Below are 26,706 nucleotides of genomic sequence, written 5' to 3'. Positions count from 1 at the left end.
GTAGATTTTGGAACCCAAATCAAGGAAAAAAAATATAGGCTTTCTATGGACCACAATTGGAGAGAGAGAGAGAGAGAGAGAGAGAGAGAGAGAGATGGCACACCCAGGAGTCAAGACTGGCACACAAGCAGAAAGGCCAATATTAATCTCCCACTGTTTTTTTTGGTTGTTTTTTTTTTTTTTTTTCAGGGAGACTTTAGAAAAAAAAATAATAAAAAAAATATGATTTTATCAGGAAGAATTTAGAAACCAAATAAAATAAAATGATTTTTTCAGGGAGAATTTAGAAAACAAATAAAACCAAAAATAGGCGTTCTATGGCCCACTGACTGAGAGATGACGCACCCAGGAGTCAAGACTGGCACACAAGCAGAAAGGCCAATATTAATCTCCCACTGTTTTTTTTTTTTTTTTTTTTTTTTTCAGGGAGACTTTAGAAAAAAAAATAATAAAAAAAATATGATTTTATCAGGAAGAATTTAGAAACCAAATAAAATAAAATGATTTTTTCAGGGAGAATTTAGAAAACAAATAAAACCAAAAATAGGCGTTCTATGGCCCACTGACTAAGAGAGAGAGAGAGAGATGGAACGCTTAGTACTGGCACACAAGCCCAAAGGGCAATATTAATCTCCCTTTTTTTTTCCAGGGAGAATTTCTAAAACCCCCCCCAAAAAAAAAATAGGCTTTCTATGGCCCACTATTTGTGAGAGAGATGGGACGCTCAGGACTGGCACAGATGGCACGCTCAGGACTGGCACAGAAGCCCAGAGGCCAATATTAATCTCCCTTTTTTTCTGGGAGAATTTATAAAACCAAAAAAAAAATTAAATAGGCTTTCTATGGCCCACTATTTGTGAGAGAGATGGCACGCTCAGGACTGGCACAGATGGCACGCTCACAACTGGCACACAAGCCCAGAGGCCAATATTAATCTCCCTTTTTTCAGGGAAAATTTATAAAACCAAAAAAAAAATTAAATAGGCTTTCTATGGCCCACTATTTGTGAGAGAGATGGGACGCTCAGGACTGGCACAGATGGCACGCTCAGGACTGGCACAGAAGCCCAGAGGCCAATATTAATCTCCCTTTTTTTCTGGGAGAATTTATAAAACCAAAAAAAAAATTAAATAGGCTTTCTATGGCCCACTATTTGTGAGAGAGATGGGACGCTCAGGACTGGCACAGATGGCACGCTCAGGACTGGCACAGAAGCCCAGAGGCCAATATTAATCTCCCTTTTTTTCTGGGAGAATTTATAAAACCAAAAAAATATTTAAATAGGCTTTCTATGGCCCACTATTTGTGAGAGAGATGGCACGCTCAGGACTGGCACAGATGGCACGCTCACAACTGGCACACAAGCCCAGAGGCCAATATTAATCTCCCTTTTTTTCTGGGAGAATTTATAAAACCAAAAAAAAAATTAAATAGGCTTTCTATGGCCCACTATTTGTGAGAGAGATGGGACGCTCAGGACTGGCACAGATGGCACGCTCAGGACTGGCACAGAAGCCCAGAGGCCAATATTAATCTCCCTTTTTTTCTGGGAGAATTTATAAAACCAAAAAAATATTTAAATAGGCTTTCTATGGCCCACTATTTGTGAGAGAGATGGCACGCTCAGGACTGGCACAGATGGCACGCTCACAACTGGCACACAAGCCCAGAGGCCAATATTAATCTCCCTTTTTTCAGGGAAAATTTATAAAACCAAAAAAAAAATTAAATAGGCTTTCTATGGCCCACTATTTGTGAGAGAGATGGCACACTCAGGACTGGCACACAAGCCCAAAGGCCAATATTAATCTCCCACTGTATTTTTATCAGGGAGAATTTATACACCCCACAAAAAAAAATACAGAAAAATGAAAAGGCTTTCTATGGCCCACTATGTGAGAGAGATGGCACACACAGGGATGGCACTCTAGCAGAAATGCCAAATTGCCAATCTTAATCTCCCACCAAAAAAAAAAAAAAAAAAAAACAGGGAATGTCCTACAATTACTATCTCCCTGCCTGCAGTAATCTCAGCCAGGTATGGCAGGCAGCTACTATCTCCCTGCCTGCAGTAATCTCAGCCAGGTATGGCAGGCAGCAATAAGGAGTGGACTGATGCACAAATGAAATAAAAAGTGTGGACAAACAAAAAAGATAGCTGTGCAGAAAGGAAGGAACAAGAGGATTTGTGCTTTGAAAAAAGCAGTTGGTTTGCACAGCGGCGTACACACAGCAATGCAGCTATCAGGGAGCCTTCTAGGGCAGCCCAATGAGCTACAGCGCTGAGGGGAAAAAAAAAAACTTCCACTGTCCCTGCACACCGAGGGTGGTGTTGGACAGTGCAAATCGCTGCAGCACAAGCGGTTTTGTGGTTAATGGACCCTGCCTAACGCTATCCCTGCTTCTGACAAAGCGGCAGCAACCTCTCCCTAAGCTCAGATCAGCAGCAGTAAGATGGCGGTCGGCGGGAACGCCTCTTTATAGCCCCTGTGACGTCGCAGACAGCAAGCCAATCACTGCAATGCCCTTCTCTAAGATGGTGGGGACCAGGACCTATGTCATCACGCTGCCCACACTCTGCGTTTACCTTCATTGGCTGAGAAATGGCGCTTTTCGCGTCATTGAAACGCGACTTTGGCGCGAAAGTCGCGTACCGCATGGCCGACCCCGCACAGGGGTCGTATCGGGTTTCATGAAACCCCGACTTAGCCAAAAGTCGGCGACTTTTGAAAATGTTCGACCCGTTTCGCTCAACCCTAGTTGAATGAGATGTGATAATGGGTCCCAAACTCTTCTCTGAATCTAGCAACATTTTCAAATGTTAATTTTTCAAATTTAACAGAAAGCACATAATACTATATATTTTTTTGTGTTATATACCACCTAAATGTAAAACAAAGCGCGTAATATTCTATGGATTGCAAAATCAATCCAGAAAAAAAAGTAATGTTTTTTGTTTTGTTTTAGATACCACCGTAATGTAACATAATACTCTATAGATGACAAATTCAATCCAGAAAAAAAAATCTACTAATTTTTGGAGTGTTATATGACACCGAAATTTAACAGAAAGCACATAATACTCTATGGTTGACTACATGAATACAGAAAAATTCTTCAATGCTATTTTGGAGTGTTAAATGCCACCGGAATTTAACAAATATCACTTAATACTCTATGGATGACAATATGGTCAATTTTTTGACACACAAAAAAAAAGAATGTAGTCACATGCAGCAGCTATATATTTAGCAACGAACTGCAAAGTCCTAAGCCCTGCCTAGAAGTCCTATGCTGCTACTCTTCCTGCTCCTGCAGCTGTCCCCAGGCTAAATGCAGAATCTATCTGATATAAACAGCAAAGCACAAGATTAGCCCTTAGAAGGACTGTTGAAAAAATGGTTCAAGATCAACACAAGTATCAATACTAGAGGACTCTAATTAGTTAAACTATGCACACAAAGCCCTGATAACAACTCTCTCCCTCCAATCAGAACTGTCCCTGAGCTGTACAATGGCATTAGTGAGCCTAGTGATAGGTTTTATAACCTTTAATGAAGTAATGCATCCAGAAAAGCACAATAATGACATAATCAAGAAGGCTATGGCATTGCAGTTATTAGCAGGTAAACCTTGCATGCTTATTAGCTGTGTAACAGGCGCCAAACATGTGAGGCATGGAGTCAAGCTTCAAATCCGAACACCAGCCAATTCTCATCGATACTCAATTGATATTCCAGTGTCACTGAGCACATTCGCTCATCCCTATTAGTAAGGTATTCCAATAAGTCTGCAATTACTCACTCTGCAGACTTCTGAATCCTGATATTGTGGGTAAGAACAGGTGATCATGTGACTGCAAGTATGCAATTAGCATATTTCCATCCACGTTCTGACTAGACATTACTTATCTCAGACAGAGTTTCAATCAGAGTGCATCAGGCAGAGTGCGAGTCAGAGTGCAGCAGGCAGGATCTGTACCAGAGGGCAGCAAGGACTGGTAAGCAACTTTACACAACTTAGACTGCAGAACAGGAAGGTTGCTCAGGCACCTCCCCAGTGAGGAGGAAGCAATATATACATAATGCCCCACAGCCATTGGCTGGGGTGCAAATAGCAAGTGCAGATGCTGACCCTTTAAGAGGACGGGAGTGGAATGCCCGCCAGGGCTGTCGGTACTCGGTACCGGGTCGAGTACTTAAGGGGACGTGTCATGGCGGTGACCCGGTCCATGGCCCTGGGTGCCCATGTAAAAGGGATATTGATTAAAGTTTATGTTTGTGATGCCACCTGTGGTATTCGGTTAGTAGGGACTGACGCTGCTTAAAGGGGTCCTCTGGGGTGATGGTATAGCAGCCAGATGGTATAACTTCCCACAGGTGAAGTTGGGTGTCCAGGGCTCCCGGTGTGTAGATAGAAGATGGTGAATGGTGCAGTAAGGAACGAGGACACATGTTTGCAGTCTCTTTACCTTGTTTACTGTAGGCTTCAGGCAACCGCAGTCCAGAGCACCAGACAACAGGACAGACAGGGTCCGGCCGGCTCAGAGGCGACTTCAGAGTCCTCTCACCAGGTGGAGATTAAAGCCTTCCTCAAAGAGCAGTGGTGATGTGGTTCCTTACTGCCTAAGGCTTCAAATAAGGTCCTCACAGTTCCTCTCTGTCCCCCATAAAGGTTAGGACAGAGCTTTTTTACAGGGTCTCTATCATGACCGGGCCCTATAGATATCACTGTATCTCCTGGGTATCAATGCGTACAGGTGATCTACAATCCAACTGTCCTGCCAGTTTCTGCTATGCCACTATATAGTTCAGCATGGCCAAGGTCTTCTGGCTACCAGAATCTGCACTAGCCAGGGAGGTAGCCACTTCTCAGCTCTGTTCCACTGGCACTAATCTCATTTGCTTCTCCCTCCTGCATTCTCTTCCACAATCTGTTTGTCTTTCTTAATCCTTTATTCCGGTAGCTGCAGTACGTAGGACTGCACGGTCCCCTCAGACTTTCTGGCACTCATTGCCCGTCCGCTCTCTTCCCTGTCCTCTGACAGACTGACTGCTCTAACTTCCCCTCCAGCCAGAAAATATCAAGGGGAGTTAACCCTGAATCCGGGTTCAGAGCTCCCCCTCCTGGCCTGGAGCGTGAACGTGTTGTATGTGAGATTTACCTGATGAAAGTTATCCTTCATCGCCTCCAAGCGTGACATCACTCTCCCCAAGGGGAAAGCAATGCCACTGTGACTACCTGGACCCAGGGGCATCACAGGAGTGTGCACATACTTGCTCTAAGGATATGGCTGGAGGCCCAGCTGGAAGCACGCAGAGCATGGGGAAGGGAAGCACCGACCCCAGCGCGGGTAAGTGAAGTGACACGCCAGAGATCCAGCCTGTCAGAACAGGGGTCCGGCATGGTGCTAACAGTATCCCCATTTTACGCCCCCTCCTCTTCAGGCCATTGAGGAAGTTCCGAAGGAGAATTGGAGTGTGAATGTTCTTTTTAGGCTCCCAGAATCTCTCCTCGGGACCAAATCCCTTCCAGTCAACAACGAAGAAGGTCTTGCCTCTAACTCTCCTCATGGGCAAGATTTTCTCCACCTCTAAAACATCATCCATGGCAGTTGGCACTGGCGTGGTACTGGGATCCTTTAAGAAGCGACTCAGGATGACAAGCTTTAGCAGAGATATATGGAAAGAATTCGAAATCCATAATGAAGGAGGCAACTTCAGTTTATAGGAGACCTCATTGATCGGCTTCAGCATCTCAAAAGGCCTGATAAAATGGGGACTCCACTTATAAGAGGAACCCTCAATCGGATGTACCTGGGCAAGAGCCATACCTTGTCGCCGGGGTGGAAGGATAGAGGGTCCAGACGCCTCTTGTCTGCTATTCTCTTCATACAGGCAGAGGATGCTTCTAAAGTTGCTTTCGTGTCCTCCCACAATTTCACAAAATCCTTGGAGAGGATATCTGCCGCAGGAACATCAGGAGGAACCATTACGGAAGGGGAACCTCAGGTTGCCGACCGAACACAATGTAAAATGGACCCTCTCCCGAGGCTTCACCATTGTGATAGTTGTACGAACTCAGCCTAGAGAAGTAATGTCACACAATAATTGTGATGGGCATTAATGAAGTGTCACAAGTAGTTGCCCAGGACCTGGTTGACACGTTTCACTTGCCCATTGGACTAAGGGTGATAGGATGAAGAGAAGTCCAAGACAACATCCAGATGTTTACAGAGAACTCAACAGAACCTGAAAGTGTACTGCGACATTATGTGATGAGGAAATCCGTGCAGGTGGATAATATGTTTGATGAAGCTGTCAGCCAGTTCAGGAGTAGATGGAAGAGCAGACAATGGGGTAAAATGCGCCATTTTGGAGAAACGATCCAAGACTATCCAGATGATGGTGCAACCCTCAGATACTGGCATATCTGTAATGAACTCTATTGCTATGTACTGCCATGGACCAGATGGCACAGGTAACAGCAGGAGAGAACCAGTAGGTAGTCGTCTGGGAACCTTATTCCAGTCATCTGGGAAACAAATCGGACAGGCAGCCACGTAAGCATATATCTCCCTCCTCATGGAAGGCCACCAGTATTGGCGAGAAATCCATTGCAGTGTCTTCCATTGTCCAGCATGACCAGCCATCATGGACAAGTGACCCCATGACAAAAGTTGCTCCTTTTCGGATTCGGCTGCAAAGGTATTTCCTGGGGGAATTTGCAACAGGCTGACTAGAGTAACAGTAACCATCTTGGACAGTTCGATGATAAACTGAGGATCCTTCTCTTGATACCCAGGCAGAAATGAGCGAGAGAGGGCATCGGCTCTGACATTCTTGTCACCGGATAAAAAGTTAAAGTGGGCAAAAAACAAAGGCCACCTGGCATGGCGTGGATTAAGTTTCAGGGAGGACTGAAGGCACGCCATATTCTTATTGTCCATGTAGATGACCACAGGATAGACTGCACCCTCCAGCAGGTATAGGCACTCCTCCAAAGCCATCTTATTGGCGAGTAATTCCCGGTCATGAATGGAGTAATTACGCTCTGGAATGGAGAAGGCCTTAGAGAAGAAAACACAGGACACACAGCGACCTGAGGAAGATTTCTGAGTGAGCACAGCTCCAGACCCTAACAAGGATGTGTTCACCTCTAGGAAGAACTGTTTGTTTAAATCCAGATGATGCAGAACAGGAGTAATAATAATAATCTTTATTTTTATATAGTGCTAATATATTCCGCAGCGCTTTACAGTTTGCACTCATTATCATCACTTTCCCCGATTGGGCTCACAATCTAAATTCTCTATCAGTATGTCTTTAGAATGTGGCAGGAAACCAGAGTGCCTGGAGGAAACCCACGGAAACAAGGGGAGAACATACAAACTCCTTGCAGATGTTGTCTTTGGTGGGATTTGAATCCAGGACTCCAGCGGTACAAGGCTGCAGTGCTAACCACTGAGCCACCATGCTCCTCTTATTGGAGTGGTGGAGAAGGGCCATTTAAAAGAACAGAAGGCCTCCTCAGCCTCGGAGGACCAGTTCTTTGGATCGGCTACTTTTCGAGTCATAGCAGAGATGGGCGTGGTCAAAGTGGAGAAGTGAGGAATGAATTGTCAATAATAGTTAGCAAAGCCAAGGAATCTCTGGATTGCTTTAATGCCAACGGGCAGCAGCCATTTAAGGATGGAAGAGACTTTCTCAGGATCCATCCTGAGTCTGGTATCTGAGATAATGTAGCCCAAGAAGGGAAGGGTTCAAAAACGCATTTCTCCTACTTGGCGTAAAGTCAATTCTCCCTAAGATGCTGAAAAATTTGTCAAACAGCTTGTCTGTCAGAGGCCAGATCCAGGGAAAATACCAAAATATCGTCCAGATACATAACAACGCAGGAATAAATCAGGTCCCGGAAGATATCATTGATAAACTCTTGAAAACTGCTGGTGCATTACTGAGACAAGGTGGTAGTAAACTAATAAAAAATAACTTTTATTGATACTTTAAAATTCAGAATATTGACAAAGACCACAACAAGACACAAAAGCGCACAGAGAGGTCAAAAAATACTCTGTTGTAAAGAAATCACAGTAAATAAGCAAGTGCTAGTCAAAAAATGAAAAAATACAAAAATACAGGGTATTTAGTTAATACGTTTTTTTTGCAAAAAAAAGTATGTTAAGCTGCTCCACCAATCGCCAAGGTATACCCATAATAGAGCAGTTCTATCTAATGTATATAATCCCTATCTGATGTATTTAAAAAAACTGATCATCTGTATAGTACCTGTATGAGCAGGGTTCAGAGAGAAAATGTCCATGTGGAACTTGCAGGATGGAACAGCTACAATGCAAATGACCCACAGAAGAGTGGTGGACTCCCCAGTCTTGTAGAGACAAGAGAACAATTATAAAACCAAAAACACATGGGCTACTTGCACAGTGAACAAGTCTGTAGAAACCTGTTCACACCACCAAAGAACTTGAAGACACAAAAGCGCACAGAGAGGTAAAAAAATACTCTGTTGTAAAAAAAGTCACAGTAAATAAGCAAGTGCTAGTCAAAAAACCTGATCATCAGTATAGCTTTTATAATTGTTCTCACGCGGCTTGGTACATCCTGCTTGAGTTCACTGTTATTTTTATGTCTGAGGCTATTTGTAAATTCTGTATGCCCCCTAGTGAGTACTATTCTCCTCTGCCTTCATCAGATTTTGTATGTGTCTCTTGCACCTAAATGTTGTTTTAAATACCTGTGTAACCATTTGTGCCATAAAAACTATTTATATTTCACATTAATGATATACTGCAAATGCACTGAAAATAATCTATGCTTTCTTATACATTGTTAAAATACTAGTTCACTGTAGGATGCAGGCAGTCCTCAATGCAACAATGTTTTGCATACATGTTTGACTAAGCACTGCAGTCTATAGTTAAAGTTTATTATTTGCATTTGCTTCAATTTGATACTCTGCATTCTAAGATTACATTGTTAAATAGGGTGAAAGAAAACTAGTTGAACTTTCCTGTTAGCTGTGATCCATAGGAAAGCAGGAGAAACCATCACTGGACAAGTTTTGTCTCACACGGAAAATATCACTTGGGCTGGCCTGTCAATACTTATGGATCAAGATAATTATATTCTCTAAAAATATAGTGGATTATCCTGGATTGGATTAAACTATCTGCTTGTTTTTAATTCTTGCCAGTGGGCTGTGTGAGTTTACTCCCATTAAAGTCAATAAGGCTAAGCTGCAATTCCAGACACTGGCATTGGACAAGAGAGGCAATATTCTTGGACAACCGTAAAGCAGGTTCTTGCTATGTAATCTGGGAGCCACATGATGTAGAGATTCCGATTCTAGCGATGTGTCAGTCACTAGGATGTGTTTTTTGGGGTCAATAAAATCAGTGTTTTATCAGCAGGAGATCATTACAACAGGATTAGTTGTCTTTTGCTTACTAGTCAACTGCTCTGTGCAACCACACCCCATCACTGATTAGCAGATACCTGTCAATATTAAAGAAAACCTGTCAGCACGATTTTGTAATGTAATGTAGTAAGATGACTGTAATGGTGCAGTAATATGAACTACATTGATACCTTTGGGGAAGAAATCAGCATTTTTGTTCTTCTTTAATCAGCATTTGAAGGTTTTTACTAATTCGATTTTGGTGCACAGGGGCTGGACTGTACATGGGATTTTCTCTCTGTCTGTGTTCCCCAGCCTCTCTGCCGTCAGTCGGTGAATAACCTGCTTCCTCGGATTAAAATCTCAGCAGTGACCTGTCAGACTGCAGGTAGACGGAGGGGCCGGGAACACAGAGACAGAGAGAATACCCCGTGTACAGTTCGGCCTCTGTGCACCAAAATCTAATTAGCAGAAAATTTCAAATGCTGATTAAATAAAAAGCTACAAAGCAGATTTCTTCACCAAGGGAATCAATGTAATCAGTATTACAGCGCCATTACAGCTAAATCTTTACTCTACATCACAAAATCATGCTGAAAGCTTCTCTTTAAGTGTACACACAAAGCTGCCAATCAGTGGTATGGGAGGGTTTATACACAGCTCAGCATTCTGAACTCTGTAGATATGCTGCAAATTGACATATCACTGGAATCAGGGTCTCTGTCCCTACATCATGCTACTCTTGTATTACACAGACAAACATGCTCACAGATTTCCTTTAATATATTATCATATATTATCTGTGTCACGGAAATATAACAACCCCACAGGGGGTCAGTCAGCTGATGGCATGACACACACAACAGGATGGAAATGGGGAGAGGAAGGCCCTACTGATAGGGAAATGGGGGATGGTCACCACCTGAGCCTGTCCCTGCACTCCCTTAACACCCTAAATGGGTCCTTCCTCCCACCAACATCAGGAACCTCATCTCTTGCTGTCACCAAGCACTGCCCTGGCTAGTGCACTGGCCGGCAAGAGGCGCTAGCCTCACCACTGCAGATGGTACCACACAGGGAAAAGTGACAAACACGAAAGGGACAAGGCACAAACACCACACTTAGCTTCCAGACACCGCTGCCAAGCTCCACACCCCAGATGACACAGAAACAGGACTCCAAACACAAGAAGTAGCTGATACCAGGGAGATGCAACTGCACGGCTGGTCTCCATAAATAAATTTTATCACGTGGGACATAGCTGTCCTGCAAAGGCTTTTTTAGATTAGCAAGAGATCGCTGCAATGTGTGTGAATACGCCCAAAATAAAAAGAAATGTTTACTTTTCCCCAAGGTTCCTCACACACCATTAATTAATTAACTGTGATACCAATCCCTAAGTTTATTGTATAGAATTCAGCATCTGCAAGATGAGATATATAGGCTGCACCACAAGAAATCTAAAGAAAAGAATTGCATAGCACATTGCCAATTTAAAGAGTAAAAATAGCATATACTCAGGGGCTGTGAAACATTTTACTTTACTACATCAGAGTGATCTTTCCAGTTTTCTTTTATTGGGGTTGAAAATTAAACCTAATCGAGGAGGGAACTGGCAAAAAGAACTCATGTTGCGGGAAGCTTTCTGGATTCTCCATTTGGATACCAAATATCTAAATGTCATGCACCATAAAAACAATCTCATTTACATTTACTGAAATTAATAGTCATACTTTTCAATATTAAATGCAAACAATATTTTCAAACTAAAGTATATGAATTAATTTCATTTTACTACATCTTGCATTCCCTGAACACCTGTTTCTGTGTTAGCTCCATGCTGGATCCCTGCTCTGACAGGCAGGGTCTCCGGCATGTCTCATCACTCACCTATGCTGCAGACAGTTCTTCCCTTCCCCATGCTCGGCATGCTTCCAACAGTCCAGTCCAGTTGGCCCTCTTAAAGGGCCAGTGCATGCACTTGCTATTTCCTCCCTAGCCAATAGCTGTGGGACATTACGTATATATTGCTTCCTCCCCACTGGGGAGGTGCCTGAGCAACCTTCCTGTTTCACAGTCTAAGTTGTGTAAGGTTGCATACCAGTCCCTGCTGCACTCAACTGCAGACCCTGCTTGCTGCACTCTAATGCAGATCCTGCCTGCTGCACTGTAATGCAGATCCTGCCTGCTGCACTCTAATGCAGACCATCTGTTGTACTCTACTGCAGATCCTGTCAGCTGCACACTGCCTGCTGCACTCTGATACAAAGACTGCCTGCTGCACTCTGATAGGAACTCTGTCTGCCGCACTCTGATGCAAACTCTGTCTGCTGCACTCAGATGGGAACTGTTTGCTGCAATTAAGACAAACTCTGCCAGCTGCACCCTACAGTCTATCCTCTGGGTAGAGCTGCTGCGCATCCATTGGTCTGTCCTGGAGTGGCACCTGGCGTTCATCGGAGCCCAGTCTAACATCACCATCAGAGGCTCTAGTGAACAGTCAGGTGCTCTCTTAGCCACGCCCCTCAAGGCTCTCCACGGTCCGTGGCACAGTGGTTCCACAAGCCATGTCCATGACATTCTGCTTAAAGCTGACAACTCAGTACATCCCAAATCAGTCCATACACCACGTCTCTATGCATACATATATGACCATATTGCCATTACTGTGTAGTCTATGACTAAGGGCACTGACATGCCAGAAACGCATCAGGTTTTGTTTTTAATCATGTTTTTCACTTAATAAATTTTTGAATTTTATTTACTGGAAGTTTGTGCTGAGCTCCATCCTCCCCTCCTGTTCTACGTTGCCGCAATCACCGGCTGGACTAGCACCTTCCAGGAACGTATCGATCCAGGACTTCACATTGTTCGGTGTGGTAAGCTGCTTTTTCCTTCTATATTAGAGAAACTCTATCACCAACAGTCAGCTGATGCATCAGGTGACCATTTAAAGGATGGTGGAAGTGGTGACCAACCACATCAGCTGAACCAGCAACTCTGCAGTTACAACAGATTGCCAGGCAGGGAAACTGATATTAACCCCTGCTGGTCCTGAACGGAAAAAAAGCTTAATTTAAATCCAGAATCCAGAAAAGGATCGTGACAATCTGTAAGGCTACATTCACATTTGCTCCTTTGGGCGCAGCGTCGTTGACGCATACCGACGCATGCGTCGTGCGCCCCTATCTTTAACATGGGGGGCGCATGGACATGCGCCGGTATGCGTTGTACTGCGTTTTACGACACATGCGTCATATAGACGCACAGACAGGGCGCAGAGGACGCTACTTGTAGCGTTTTTCCTGCGCCAAAATTCCTGCTCTGTGCTTTCTTAGGACAACGCATGCGTCGCAAAACGCAGCGCTGTGCACATGCATTGTTGGTTGCGTCGCGTCGCCGGCGCCGCGCCCAGCAACGCAAATGCGAACGTAGCCTTAGGCTAGAGTCATTAGGTAGTCTATGCATTAAATTACAGCGCAAATTATAATACTTCCCATATCATGGCGTATTACTTTGCTATATGACTTCATTGTACACTAAAAACATCAAAAGTCCAGTATTATAGTGATCATGAGGGGAGGCTTTATCATATTAGGATCTGAATAATTATAATTTATAGTTGTACCATATAATTAGACATCTAAATGGGAGAAGAAGGAGGAAGACATTGTGATCTACATTTATTCTTATCTTTATCGTAGTTATGTCAAGCAATTTTTGTTTTTAGCTTTATTTTCTTCCATAATTCCATAAACCAAATCTGAAACGTCTTGGGATATTCATAATGAATGTATTCCATGTATAATTTTTCTTGTTTTGAGCTTACTCCATAGATCATACGTTTGTGCATACCTGCCAATATATCATACTTATGTGTTTCCTTGTAGATCACTTTATTCTATCTCTACCCATAAATCATACTTTGTTGTATCACTTGATGTTTAGGACACAGTGTCAGAAATGCTTTATGGTGAGGCACATGACAGTGTCATTTATATTTTACTCCACGGTATTATTTCTTAGTACATACATTTTACTATATACTTATGCCGCATATTAATTCAAGGCTGAGAAAACTTTCAATTTAATCAACCGTTTATATAAGAGAGAGGAAATTGCACTTACAGTGAACATATTTCCAAATCCCACCAGCTGATGCATTACAGAGAAATACTTTGATGTTTTACAAATTAAATACACATCAGTCTGGTTGTTCTTCAGGGGAGCAAAATCCATGTTTTACTGGAGTTTTAAATTTAATTATTATAAACTAACACAAAGAATAAAAAGCATCTACTAGTCTATGTCAAAATGGGTACAGTGCTGAACCAATCATTACTGAACCTTACTATTTCTACCAGTGCTACATTATTAGCAGATCAAAACCCATGAGATGGAACATTACATCTATACAAATTCTACTATAAAACTTTCTTAATACCACATTTTTGTCCAATATTTTATCCTGGGAAGGTTCACATCATACAAATATATCTATAGAGCTCTATTGCTACATGAGATCAAAAACGTCTTTTTTTGACATCTGAGGGCCGATATATACTTTTGGATACCACAACAAATGGTATGGAATAGTTTCGAAGACTGCGCTCTTCTGTCCAGTTGGATCCATTCATAAACATAGCGTTGAATGCTTATCAGCAGTTGGTGTAGGAGAACACTTAGTACAGTCATGGACAAAAATTTTGAGAATGAGACAAATATTAATTTTTCCAAAGTCTACTCCTTCATTTTTTCTAATGGCAATTTGCATATACTCCTGAATGTCAGAGTGATCAGCTTAACAGCAATTACTGTACTTGCAAAGTCAATATTTGCCCAGAAAATGAACTTTAACCCCCAAATCACATTTCAACATCATTGCAGTCCTGCCTTAAAAGGAGCAGCTAACATCGTTTTAGTGATTGATCCATTAACACAAGTGTGGGTGTTGATGAGGACAGGGCTGGTGATCAATCAGTCATGATTAAGTAAGAATGACATCACTGGACACTTTAAAAGGAGGCTGGTGCTTGGTATCATTGTTTCTCTTCAGTTAACCATGGTTATCTCTAAAGAAACACGTGCAGCCATCATTGCACTGCACAAAAATGGCCTAAAGGTACCTTCACACTAAGCGACGCTGCAGCGATACCGACAACGATGTCGATCGCTGCAGCGTCGCTGTTTGGTCGCTGGAGAGCTGTCACACAGACAGCTCTCCAGCGACCAACGATCCCGAGGTCCCCGGTAACCAGCGTAAACGTTAAAAAACAAACACTACATACTTACCTTCAGCTGTCTGTCCTCCGGTGCTCTGCTTTCCTCTGCACTGTCAGCGCCGGTCAGCCGGAAAGCAGAGCGGTGACGTCACCGCTCTGCTTTCCGGCTGGCCGGCGCTGACACAGGATGCAGGAGGAGTGCAGAGAAGCAGAGCGCCGGGGACAGACAGCTGAAGGTAAGTATGTAGTGTTTGTTTTTTTAACATTTACGCTGGTAACCAGGGTAAACATCGGGTTACTAAGCGCGGCCCTGCGCTTAGTAACCCGATGTTTACCCTGGTTACCAGTGAAGACATCGCTGGATCGGCGTCACACATGCCGATTCAGCGATGTCAGCAGGGAGTCCAGCGACGAAATAAAGTTCTGGACTTTCCTCAGCGACCAACGATCTCCCAGCAGGGGCCTGATCGTTGGTCGCTGTCACACATAACGATTTCCTTAACGATATCGTTGCTACGTCACAAAAAGCAACGATATCGTTAACGATATCGTTATGTGTGACGGTACCTTAACAGGGAAGAGTATCACAGCTACAAAGATTGCACCTCAGTCAACAATCTATCGCATCATCAAGAACTTCAAGGAGAGCGCTTCCATTGTTGTCAAAAAGGCTCCAGGGCGCCCAAGAAAGACCAGCAAGCGCCAGGACTGTATCTTAAAACTGGTTCAGCTGCGGGATCGGACTACCAGCAGTGCCGAGCTTGCTCAGGAATGGCAGCAGGCTGGTGTGAGTGCTTCTGCACGCACTGTGAGGCGGAGACTCTTTGAGCAAGGCCTGGTTTCAAGGAGGGCAGCAAAGAAGCCACTTCTCTCCAGAAAAAACATCAGGGACTGACTGATATTCTGCAAAAGGTACAGGGGGTGGACTGCTGAGGACTGGGGCAAAGTCATTTTCTCTGATGAATCCCCTTTTCGATTGTTTGGGTCATCTGGAAAACAGCTTATTCGGAGAAGAAGAGGTGAGCGCTACCACCAGTCTTGTCTCATGCAAACTGTAAAGCATCCTGAAACCATTCATGTGTGGGGTTGCTTCTGAGCCAATGGAATCGGCTCACTCACAGTCTTGCCTAAAAACACAGCCATGAATAGAGAATGGTACCAGAATGTCCTCCAAGAGCAACTTCTCCCAACCGTCCAAGAGCAGTTTGGCGCCCAACAATGCCTTTTCCAGCATGATGGGAGCACCTTGCCATAAAGCAAAGGTGATAACTAAATGGCTCATGGAACAAAACATAGAGATTTTGGGTCCATGGCCAGGAAACTCCCCAGATCTTAATCCCATTGAGAACTTGTAGTCAATCATCAAGAGACGGGTGGACAAACAAAAACCAACAAATTCTGGCAAAATGCAAGCATTGATTATGCAAGAATGGACTGCTATCAGTCAGGATTTGGTCCAGAAGTTGATTGAGAGCATGCCAGGGAGAATTGCAGAGGTCTTGAAGAAGAAGGGTCAACACTGCAAATATTGACTTGCTGCATTAACTCATTCTAACTGTCAATATAACCTATTGGTACTCATAATATGATTGCAATTATATTTCTGTATGGGATATAAACATCAGACAAACACTAATAAAAACCAGAGGGCAGCAGATCATGTGAAAATATAATTTTGGTGTCATTCTCAAAAATTTTGGCCATGACTGTAGTGAAAGTGGCCTCACTTATTACACTTGTATGCATATTGCATACTTGACAAAGGTTCTCGGGTCAGACACTGGCAAATCCTCACAGCGCAGAGTGCGTGCACTGGGAGGATAAGCAAGTCTGCAGTCACACAAAGACTGCAGACTTGACATTCTAAAACAGGCAACCCCTTTAACCTGAAGACAATCCCCATATCAGCATGATAATAGTGTTTTTTTCACATGACAGGTTACCTTTAACCATAAAATGATGGGAAAAAAATATTTGACCAACAAAATGTAGCTACATTTGAAAATGATCTTTCTATACTGTTTTTTTAACATGATCATTAATATCGTCAAATTAGTTGTTAAGCTACAATTTTCTTGGTCAATATATGTTGATTCATTGTAGTATATAAGTCAAAGCAAAAAAAGCTACACCTGTACATTTAGCAGAGTAACTACTTTAGCAGCCATAGTGTCCTGGGTTCAAATCCCACCAAGGACAAGATCTGAAAAGATTTAGCATATTTTCCCCGAGTCTGCGTGGTTTTCCTCCGGTTACTCCGGTATTCTCCAACTCTCCAAACACATACTGATACATTTTGAGTCCCAATGGGGACAGTGATAATGATGCCTATAAAGCGCTGAAATAATGACTCTACATAAGCAAGTAAAATAAATAAAACGAAAAGGGGTTGAATAATTTGATTAGAGCTGGACATGTAGAGATGTATTATGAAAAGCAATGCTACAATTTCATCTCATTTTAAAAAGCAACTATTTTTTTGAATGTATACTTAATTATATTGTATTTTCTTTTATGATATCAAATAATAAGAAGCATAGACTTGTATGAAAAACTGAAATAAAGAGTAGGAAATACAAACGTAATGAAGACATACCGAATACTTCATCTAACTCTTTATGGACTTGTAGCTGTGCCTCTGGGTGTGATCCCAGCAAATATAATGACCAATTCATGGCCGCAGCCGTTGTATCGTGGCCCTGGTAAAAGTATAGAAATTCAGGTCATATTTTTTATTAAAGATCATTAAAGGTTTTTATGCAAAATCACAAGTTTTCCTCTATCCCAAGCAATCCAGATAAGGGGGCAAAGCAAAGCTCCATCTTGAATATAACGGAGATACACATGTCTGGCCTTTACTCCATTCATTTTCTATGTGGCTGGAGTAAGATGAGATGAGTAAAGTTCCTTGCTATTTCCAGCAGTCCCATTACCAATGATTGAAGTGAAGGCCACGCACCTGCATCTCCACTCTATGCAAGATAGGACTCTGCAGGACCCAGTTTTTTGAGTTTCGGAAACCAGTTCTCAGATCCCCAATGATCAGCAAGCTAACATCTGTCCACAGAAATTGGGGATTTAAGAAAACTCTTTTAAAAGAGTTTTACCTTAATCAAAACATATTACTTATTAATAGGATAGGTGATGAGTGTGAAATATCAGAATGCCAAACAAACAAGATTCCGAACTGAGCGGCACCAGGTAACTAGTAATCTTCACAGGCTATAGAACATATGGGACCGGCTTTCCATCAGACTTAAAAACACAACAATTGATGCATCTATGGGCGGTGCTCTACATATAGCAGAACAATAGAGCTTGAATTTGGCACCTGGACCCGTGAAAGCACATTTGTGCGAAACGGCCGTCGTCCGTTCTCCTGTCCCCGCACACCTCACTTTTACCTGCCGCCTCTCCACAGATGTCTAATGCCGCATAAAGCGAATTAAAGGACATTGTTTTTCAGCAATCTTGGGGTGAGTGCCACATCTTTTATGCTTATGAAATATCAGAATGTTCTCCCATTAGGACTCACCCTGAGCACCAAAACATGCAGAGCAGCCAACCGTTGAGACCCTCACTGATCACAATAACAAGAGTCCCATATCCACCATTTGAGCTAAGCAGTGATCGAGAATGTGTGCGACTGCTCCATTTAATATCTACATCACTATTAGAGACAATCATGGGATCACATTGATCTAACACTTATTAGGTGATACATTTTCATTATTGTAGAAACTTGAGGTCAGCTTAATAAAACTGAGCACACCATTGAACAGCCTACACTTAGCTGGGTGATTTCTCTATCTCTCATAAATCTCATTATAACTGCATAAGCTTGGGTTAGGTATTCATACTTTGATTCATTTTTAGTTAAGGTGTTATAGCAGTGATCACTTCACATTGGGGAATGAGATAAATTGGTTGTAACATGCACTATGTGGCAAATGATTTTGGGACGCGCCTCTTAAAGGAACTAATAAATTACATGAGAAGAAAATACCAAAATTTTCAAAAGTATACAGTATATAACGCCCGACGACGAATAACACAAAAATTATAGAACTAACAAATTTGTATTAAAACAGAACATCAGGCAATAATTACATGCAAATCACTTTATCTGATACATTTTTTAAAGCAAATTATTTAATAGAACTTTGAAACACAATAAACATGATAAAAAATATTATAAAAAAGAGGGAAAGGGATGTGCCATGATTGAAATAAAAGTTAATGAACAATTGAATATACTACTGTATAATAATGAAAGATGTTAAAGTCCACTGTGCATAAAGTAGCAAAACATAAAAAAATGGCAAGATTAAGTAATATTGAATAAATAACATAAGATGAAGATGAATTCAGAATTGTTGATAATGAATAACGATATTTACAGCCCTAAATATAAATCACTAGTGACTAGGGAGTAAATTCATAATGATCTGGTGTAATGAAACTAGGAATGCTGCTCAGTAGGGTTGAGCGAAACGGGTCGTTCATTTTCAAAAGTCGCCGACTTTTGGCAAAGTCGGGTTTCATGAAACCCGATCCGACCCCTGTGCGGGGTCGACCATGCGGTACGCGACTTTCGCGCCAAAGTCGCGTTTCAATGACGCGAAAAGCGCCATTTCTCAGCCAATGAAGGTAAACGCAGAGTGTGGGCAGCGTGATGACATAGGTCCTGGTCCCCACCATCTTAGAGAAGGGCATTTCAGTGATTGGCTTGCTGTCTGCGGCGTCACAGGGGCTATAAAGGGGCGTTCCCGCCGACCGCCATGTTACTGCTGCTGATCTGAGCTTAGGGAGAGGTTGCTGCCGCTTCGTCAGAAGCAGGGATAGCGTTAGGCAGGGTCCATTAACCACCAAACCGCTTGTGCTGTAGCGATTTGCACTGTCCAACACCACCTTCGGTGTGCAGGGACAGTGGAAGCTACATTTTTTTTTTTCCCTCAGCGCTGTAGCTCATTGGGCTGCCCTAGAAGGCTCCCTGATAGCTGCATTGCTGTGTGTACGCCGCTGTGCAAACCAACTGCTTTTTTCAAAGCACAAATCCTCTTGTTCCTTCCTTTCTGCACAGCTATCTTTTTTGTTTGTCCACACTTTTTATTTAATTTGTGCATCAGTCCACTCCTTATTGCTGCCTGCCATACCTGGCTGAGATTACTGCAGGGAGATAGTAATTGTTGGACACTCCCTGTTTTTTTTTTTTTTTTTTTTGTGGGAGATTAAGATTGACATTTCTGCTAGAGTGCCATCCCTGTCTGTCATCTCTCACTCAGTGGGCCATAGAAAGCCTATTTATTTTTTTGCTTGATTTGGGTTATAAAATCTACCTGAAAAAATCACTACATCAATCAGTGGGAGAAAAATATTGGCCTCAGGGCTTGTGTGCCACTCTTGACTCCTGTGTGTGCCACCTCTCAGTCAGTGGGCCATAGAAAGCCTATTTATTTTTTTGCTTGATTTGGGTTCTAAAATCTACCTGAAAAAATCACTACATCAATCAGTGGGAGAAAAATATTGGCCTCAGGGCTTGTGTGCCACTCCTGACTCCTGTGTGCATCATCACTCACTCAGTGGGCCATAGAAAGCCTGTTTTTTTTTTTTTTGCTTTATTTGGGTTCTAAATTCTACCTGAAAAAATCAATAAATCAATCAGTGGGAGATTAATATTGGCCTTTGGGCTTGTGTGCCAGTCCTAAGCGTGCCATCTCTCTCTCTCAGATAGTGGGCCATAGAAAGCCTATTTATTATTTTTTTTATTGGGTTTATAAATTTTCCCTGGAAAAAAAAAAAAAAGTGGGAGATTAATATTGGCCTCTGGGCTTGTGTGCCAGTCCTGAGCGTGCCATCTCTCTCACAAATAGTGGGCCATAGAAAGCCTATTTATTTTTTTTTTTTTGGTTTTATAAATTCTTCCTGAAAAAAAAAAGGGAGATTAATATTGGCCTTTGGGCTTGTGTGCCAGTCCTAAGCGTGCCATCTCTCTCTCTCAGATAGTGGGCCATAGAAAGCCTATTTATTATTTTTTTTATTGGGTTTATAAATTTTCCCTGAAAAAAAAAAAAAGTGGGAGATTAATATTGGCCTCTGGGCTTGTGTGCCAGTCCTGAGCGTGCCATCTCTCTCACAAATAGTGGGCCATAGAAAGCCTATTTATTTTTTTGGTTGATTTGGGTTCTAAATTCTACCTGAAAAAATCAATAAATCAATCAGTGGGAGATAAATATTGGCCTCTGGGCTTGTGTGCCACTCCTGACTCCTGTGTGCGTCATCTCTCACTCAGTGGGCCATAGAAAGCCTATTTTTTGTTTTATTTGTTTTATAAATTCTCCCTGAAAAAAAAAAGGGAGATTAATATTGGCCTTTGGGCTTGTGTGCCAGTCCTAAGCGTGCCATCTCTCTCTCTCAGATAGTGGGCCATAGAAAGCCTATTTATTATTTTTTTTATTGGGTTTATAAATTTTCCCTGAAAAAAAAAAAAAGTGGGAGATTAATATTGGCCTCTGGGCTTGTGTGCCAGTCCTGAGCGTGCCATCTCTCTCACAAATAGTGGGCCATAGAAAGCCTATTTATTGGTTGATTTGGGTTCTAAATTCTACCTGAAAAAATCAATAAATCAATCAGTGGGAGATAAATATTGGCCTCTGGGCTTGTGTGCCACTCCTGACTCCTGTGTGCGTCATCTCTCACTCAGTGGGCCATAGAAAGCCTATTTTTTCTTTTATTTGTTTTCTAAATTCTCCCTGAAAAATCATTTTATTTTATTTGGTTTCTAAATTCTTCCTGAAAAAATCATTTTTTTTTATAATTTTTTTTTTCTAAAGTCTCCCTGGAAAAAAAAAAAAAAATCAAATCAGTGGGAGATTAACCCCTTTACCCCCAAGGGTGGTTTGCACGTTAATGACCGGGCCAATTTTTACAATTCTGACCACTGTTCCTTTATGAGGTTATAACTCTGGAACGCTTCAATGGATCCTGGTGATTCTGACATTGTTTTCTCGTGACATATTGTACTTCATGACAATGGTAAAAATTATTTGATAGTACCTGCGTTTATTTGTGAAAAAAACGGAAATTTGGCGAAAATTATGAAAATTTCGCAATTTTCCAACTTTGAATTTTTATGCAATTAAATCACAGAGATATGTCACACAAAATACTTAATAAATAACATTTCCCACATGTCTACTTTACATCAGCACAATTTTGGAAACAAAATTTTTTTTTGTTAGGGAGTTATAAGGGTTAAAAGTTGACCAGCAATTTCTCATTTCTACAACACCATTTTATTTTAGGGACCACATCTCATTTGAAGTCATTTTGAGGGGTCTATATGATAGAAAATACCCAAGTGTGACACCATTCTGAAAACTACACCCCTCAAGGTGCTCAAAACCATATTCAAGAAGTTTATTAACCCTTCTGGTGCTTCACAGGAATTTTTTGAATGTTTAAATAAAAATGAACATTTAACTTTTTTTCACAAAAAATTTAATTCAGCTCCAATTTGTTTTATTTTACCAAGGGTAACAGGAGAAAATGGACCCCAAACATTGTTGTACAATTTGTCCTGAGTATGCCAATACCCCACATGTGGGGGTAAACCACTGTTTGGGCGCATGGCAGAGCTCGGAAGCGAAGGAGTGCCATTTGACTTTCAATGCAAAATTGACTGGAATTGAGATGGGACGCCATGTTTCGTTTGGAGAGCCACTGATGTGCCTAAACATTGAAACCCCCCCACAAGTGACACCATTTTGGAAAGTAGACCCCCTAAGGAACTTATCTAGAGGTGTGGTGAGCACTTTGACCCAACAAGTTCTTCACAGAAGTTTATAATGTAGAACCGTAAAAATAAAAAATCATATTTTTTCACAAAAATTATCTTTTCGCCCCCAATTTTTTATTTTCCCAAGGGTAAGAGAAGAAATTGGACCCCAAAAGTTGTTGTACAATTTGTCCTGAGTACGCTGATAGCCCATATGTGGGGGTAAACCACTGTTTGGGCGGATGGGAGAGCTCGGAAGGGAAGGAGCGCCGTTTGACTTTTCAATGCAAAATTGACAGGAATTGAGATGGGACCTCATGTTGCGTTTGAAGAGCCACTGATGTGCCTAAACATTGAAACCCCCCACAAGTGACACCATTTTGGAAAGTAGACCCCCTAAGGAACTTATCTAGAGGTGTGGTGAGCACTTTGACCCACCAAGTGCTTCACAGAAGTTTATAATGTAGAACCGTAAAAATAAAAAATCATATTTTTTCACAAAAATTATCTTTTTGCCCCCAATTTTTTATTTTCCCAAGGGTAAGAGAAGAAATTGGACCCCAAAAGTTGTTGTACAATTTGTCCTGAGTACGCTGATACCCCATATGTGGGGGTAAACCACTGTTTGGGTGGATGGGAGAGCTCGGAAGGGAAGGAGCGCCGTTTGACTTTTCAAAGCAAAATTGACAGGAATTGAGATGGGACGCCATGTTGCGTTTGAAGAGCCACTGATGTGCCTAAACATTGAAACCCCCCACAAATGACACCATTTTGGAAAGTAGACCCCCTAAGGAACTTATCTAGAGGTGTGGTGAGGACTTTGACCCACCAAGTGCTTCACAGAAGTTTATAATGCAGAGCCGTAAAAATAAAACAAAATTTTTTTCCCACAAAAATTATTTTTTTAGCCCCCAGTTTTGTATTTTCCTGAGGGTAACAGGAGAAATTGGACCCCAAAATTTGTTGCCCAATTTGTCCTGAGTGCGATGATACACCATATGTGGGGGGAACCACTGTTTGGGCACATGGGAGGGCTCAGAAGGGAAGGAGTGCCATTTGAATGCAGACTTAGATGGAATGGTCTGCAGGTGTCACATTGCGTTTGCAGAGCCCCTAATGTACCTAAACAGTAGAAACCCCCCACAAGTGACACCATTTTGGAAAGTAGACCCCCTTAGGAACTTATCTAGATGTGTGCTGAGCGCTTTGACCCACCAAGGGCTTCACAGAAGTTTATAATGGAGAGCCGTAAAAATAAAACAAAAATTTTTTCCCACAAAAATTATTTTTTAGCCCCCAGTTTTGTATTTTCCCGATGGTAACAGGAGAAATTCGACCCCACAATTTGTTGTCCAATTTGTCCTGAGTGCGCTGATACCCCATATGTGGGGGGGAACCACTGTTTGGGCGCATGGGAGGGCTCGGAAGGGAAGGAGCTCCATTTGGAATGAGGACTTAGATGGAATGGTCTGCAGGTGTCACATTGCATTTGCAGAGCCCCTAATGTACCTAAACAGTAGAAACCTCCCACAAGTGACACCATTTTGGAAACTAGACCCCCTAAGGAACTCATCTAGATGTGTTGTGATAGCTTTGAACCCCCAAGTGTTTCACTACAGTTTGTAACGCAGAGCCGTGAAAATTAAAAAAAAAAATCTTTCCCCCCAAAATTATTTTTTAGCCCCCAGTTTTGTATTTTCCCGAGGGTAAGAGGAGAAATTCGACCCCAAAAGTTGTTGTCCAATTTGTCCTGAGTACGCTGATACCCCGTATGTTGGGGGAAACCACCGTTTGAGCGCATGGCAGAGCTCGGAAGGGAAGGAGCGCCATTTGGAATGCAGACTTAGATGGAATGGTCTGCAGACGTCACATTGCGTTTGCAGAACCCCTAATGTACCTAAACAGTAGAAACCCCCCACAAGTGACCCCATATTGGAAACTAGACCCCCCAGGGAACTAATCTAGATGTGTTGTGAGAACTTTGAACCCCCAAGTGTTTCACTACAGTTTATAACGCAGAGCCGTGAAAATAAAAAATCTTTTTTTTTCCCACAAAAAATATGTTTTAGCCCCGAGTTTTGTATTTTCCCAAGGGTAACAGGAGAAATTGGACCCCAAAAGTTGTTGTCCTATTTGTCCTGAGTACGCTGATACCCCATATGTTGGGGTAAACCCCTGTTTGGGCACACAGGAGAGCTCGGAAGGGAAGAAGCACTGTTTTACTTTTTCAACGCAGAATTGGCTGGAATTGAGATCGGACGCCATGTCGCGTTTGGAGAGCCCCTGATGTGCCTAAACAGTGGAAACCCCCCAATTATAACTGAAACCCTAATCCAAACACATCCCTAACCCTAATCCCAACAGTAACCCTAACCACACCTCTAACCCTGACACACCCCTAACCCTAATCCCAACCCTATTCCCAACCGTAAATGTAATCTAAACCCTAACTGTAACTTTAGCCCCAACCCAAACTGTAGCCCTAGCCCTAGCCCTAACCCTAGCCCTAACCCTAGCCCTAACCCTAGCCCTAACCCTAGCCCTAACCCTAACCCTAGCCCTAACCCTAACCCTAGCCCTAACCCTAACCCTAGCCCTAACCCTAGCCCTAACCCTAGCCCTAAACCTAACCCTAACCCTAGCCCTAACCCTAGCCCTAGCCCTAACCCTAGCCCTAGCCCTAACCCTAGCCCTAACTCTAACCCTAGCCCTAATGGGAAAATGGAAATAAATACATTTTTTAAATTTTTCCCTAACTAAGGGGGTGATGAAGGGGGGTTTGATTTACTTTTATAGCGGGTTTTTTAGCGGATTTTTATGATTGGCAGCCGTCACACACTGAAAGACGCTTTTTATTGCAAAAAATATTTTTTGCGTTACCACATTTTGAGAGCTATAATTTTTCTATATTTTGGTCCACAGAGTCATGTGAGGTCTTGTTTTTTGCGGGACGAGTTGATGTTTTTATTGGTAACATTTTCGGGCACGTGACATTTTTTGATCGCTTTTTATTCCGATTTTTGTGAGGCAGAATGACCAAAAACCAGCTATTCATGAATTTCTTTTGGGGGAGGCGTTTATACCGTTCCGCGTTTGGTAAAATTGATGAAGCAGTTTTATTCTTCGGGTCAGTACGATTACAGCGATACCTCATTTATATCATTTTTTTATGATTTGGCGCTTTTATACGATAAAAACTATTTTATAGAAAAAATAATTATTTTTGCATCACTTTATTCTCAGGACTATAACTTTTTTATTTTTTTGCTGATGATGCTGTATGGCGGCTCGTTTTTTGCGGAACAAGATGACGCTTTCAGCGGTACCATGGTTAGTTATATCTGTCTTTTTGATCGCGTGTTATTCCACTTTTTGTTCGGCGGTATGATAATAAAGCGTTGTTTTTTGCCTCGTTTTTTTTTTTTTTTTCTTACGGTGTTTACTGAAGGGGTTAACTAGTGGGCCAGTTTTATAGGTCGGGTCGTTACGGACGCGGCGATACTAAATATGTGTACTTTTATTGTTTTTTTTTTTTTATTTAGATAAAGAAATGTATTTATGGGAATAATATATTTTTTTTTTTTTCATTATTTTGGAATATTTTTTTTTATTTTTTTTACACATTTGAAATTTTTTTTTTTTACTTTTTTACTTTGTCCCAGGGGGGGACATCACAGATCAGTGATCTGACAGTTTGCACAGCACTCTGTCAGATCACTGATCTGATAGGAGTGCAGGCTGCTTCACAGTGCCTGCTCTGAGCAGGCTCTGTGAAGCCACCTCCCTCCCTGCAGGACCCGGATCCGCGGCCATCTTGGATCCGGGGCTGGAGGGAGCAGGGAGGGAGGTGAGACCCTCGCAGCAACGCGATCACATCGCGTTGCTGCGGGGGGCTCAGGGAAGCCCGCAGGGAGCCCCCTCCCTGCGCGGTGCTTCCCTGTACCGCCGGCACATCGCGATCATCTTTGATCGCGGTGTGCCGGGGGTTAATGTGCCGGGGGCGGTCCGTGACCGCTCCTGGCACATAGTGCCGGATGTCAGCTGCGATAAACAGCTGACACCCGGCCGCGATCGGCGGCGCTCCCCCCGTGAGCGCTGCCGATCGCATATGACGTACTATTGCGTCCTTGGGAAGTAAAGCCCACCCCACATGGACGCAATAGTACGTCTAATGGCAGAAAGGGGTTAATATTGCCCTTTCTGCTTGTGTGCCAGTCTTGACTCCTGGGTGTGCCATCTCTCTCTCTCTCTCTCTCTCTCTCCAATTGTGGGCCATAGAAAACCTATTTT

At 42.5% G+C, this 26,706-nt stretch overlaps 1 protein-coding gene across 2 annotated transcripts in view; it reads right to left on the bottom strand.

Annotated features, from left to right (window-relative positions):
• The window catches only part of LOC138656960 (cytochrome P450 4V2-like), a 146,232-nt gene that overhangs the window by 31,100 nt on the left and 88,426 nt on the right, over positions 1-26,706 (bottom strand). For both annotated transcript variants that reach the window (XM_069744364.1, XM_069744365.1), the window contains exon 8: positions 17,236-17,338. In XM_069744364.1, the coding sequence (XP_069600465.1) occupies positions 17,236-17,338 (103 nt within the window). The remainder of the gene's footprint in view (positions 1-17,235; positions 17,339-26,706) is intronic.

The sequence above is a fragment of the Ranitomeya imitator genome, chromosome 1 (assembly GCF_032444005.1).
Source record: "Ranitomeya imitator isolate aRanImi1 chromosome 1, aRanImi1.pri, whole genome shotgun sequence".
NCBI classification, from domain to species: domain Eukaryota; kingdom Metazoa; phylum Chordata; class Amphibia; order Anura; family Dendrobatidae; genus Ranitomeya; species Ranitomeya imitator.
The sequence above is the reverse complement of the archived record's forward strand: the minus strand, read 5'-3'. Positions and strand labels throughout refer to the sequence as shown.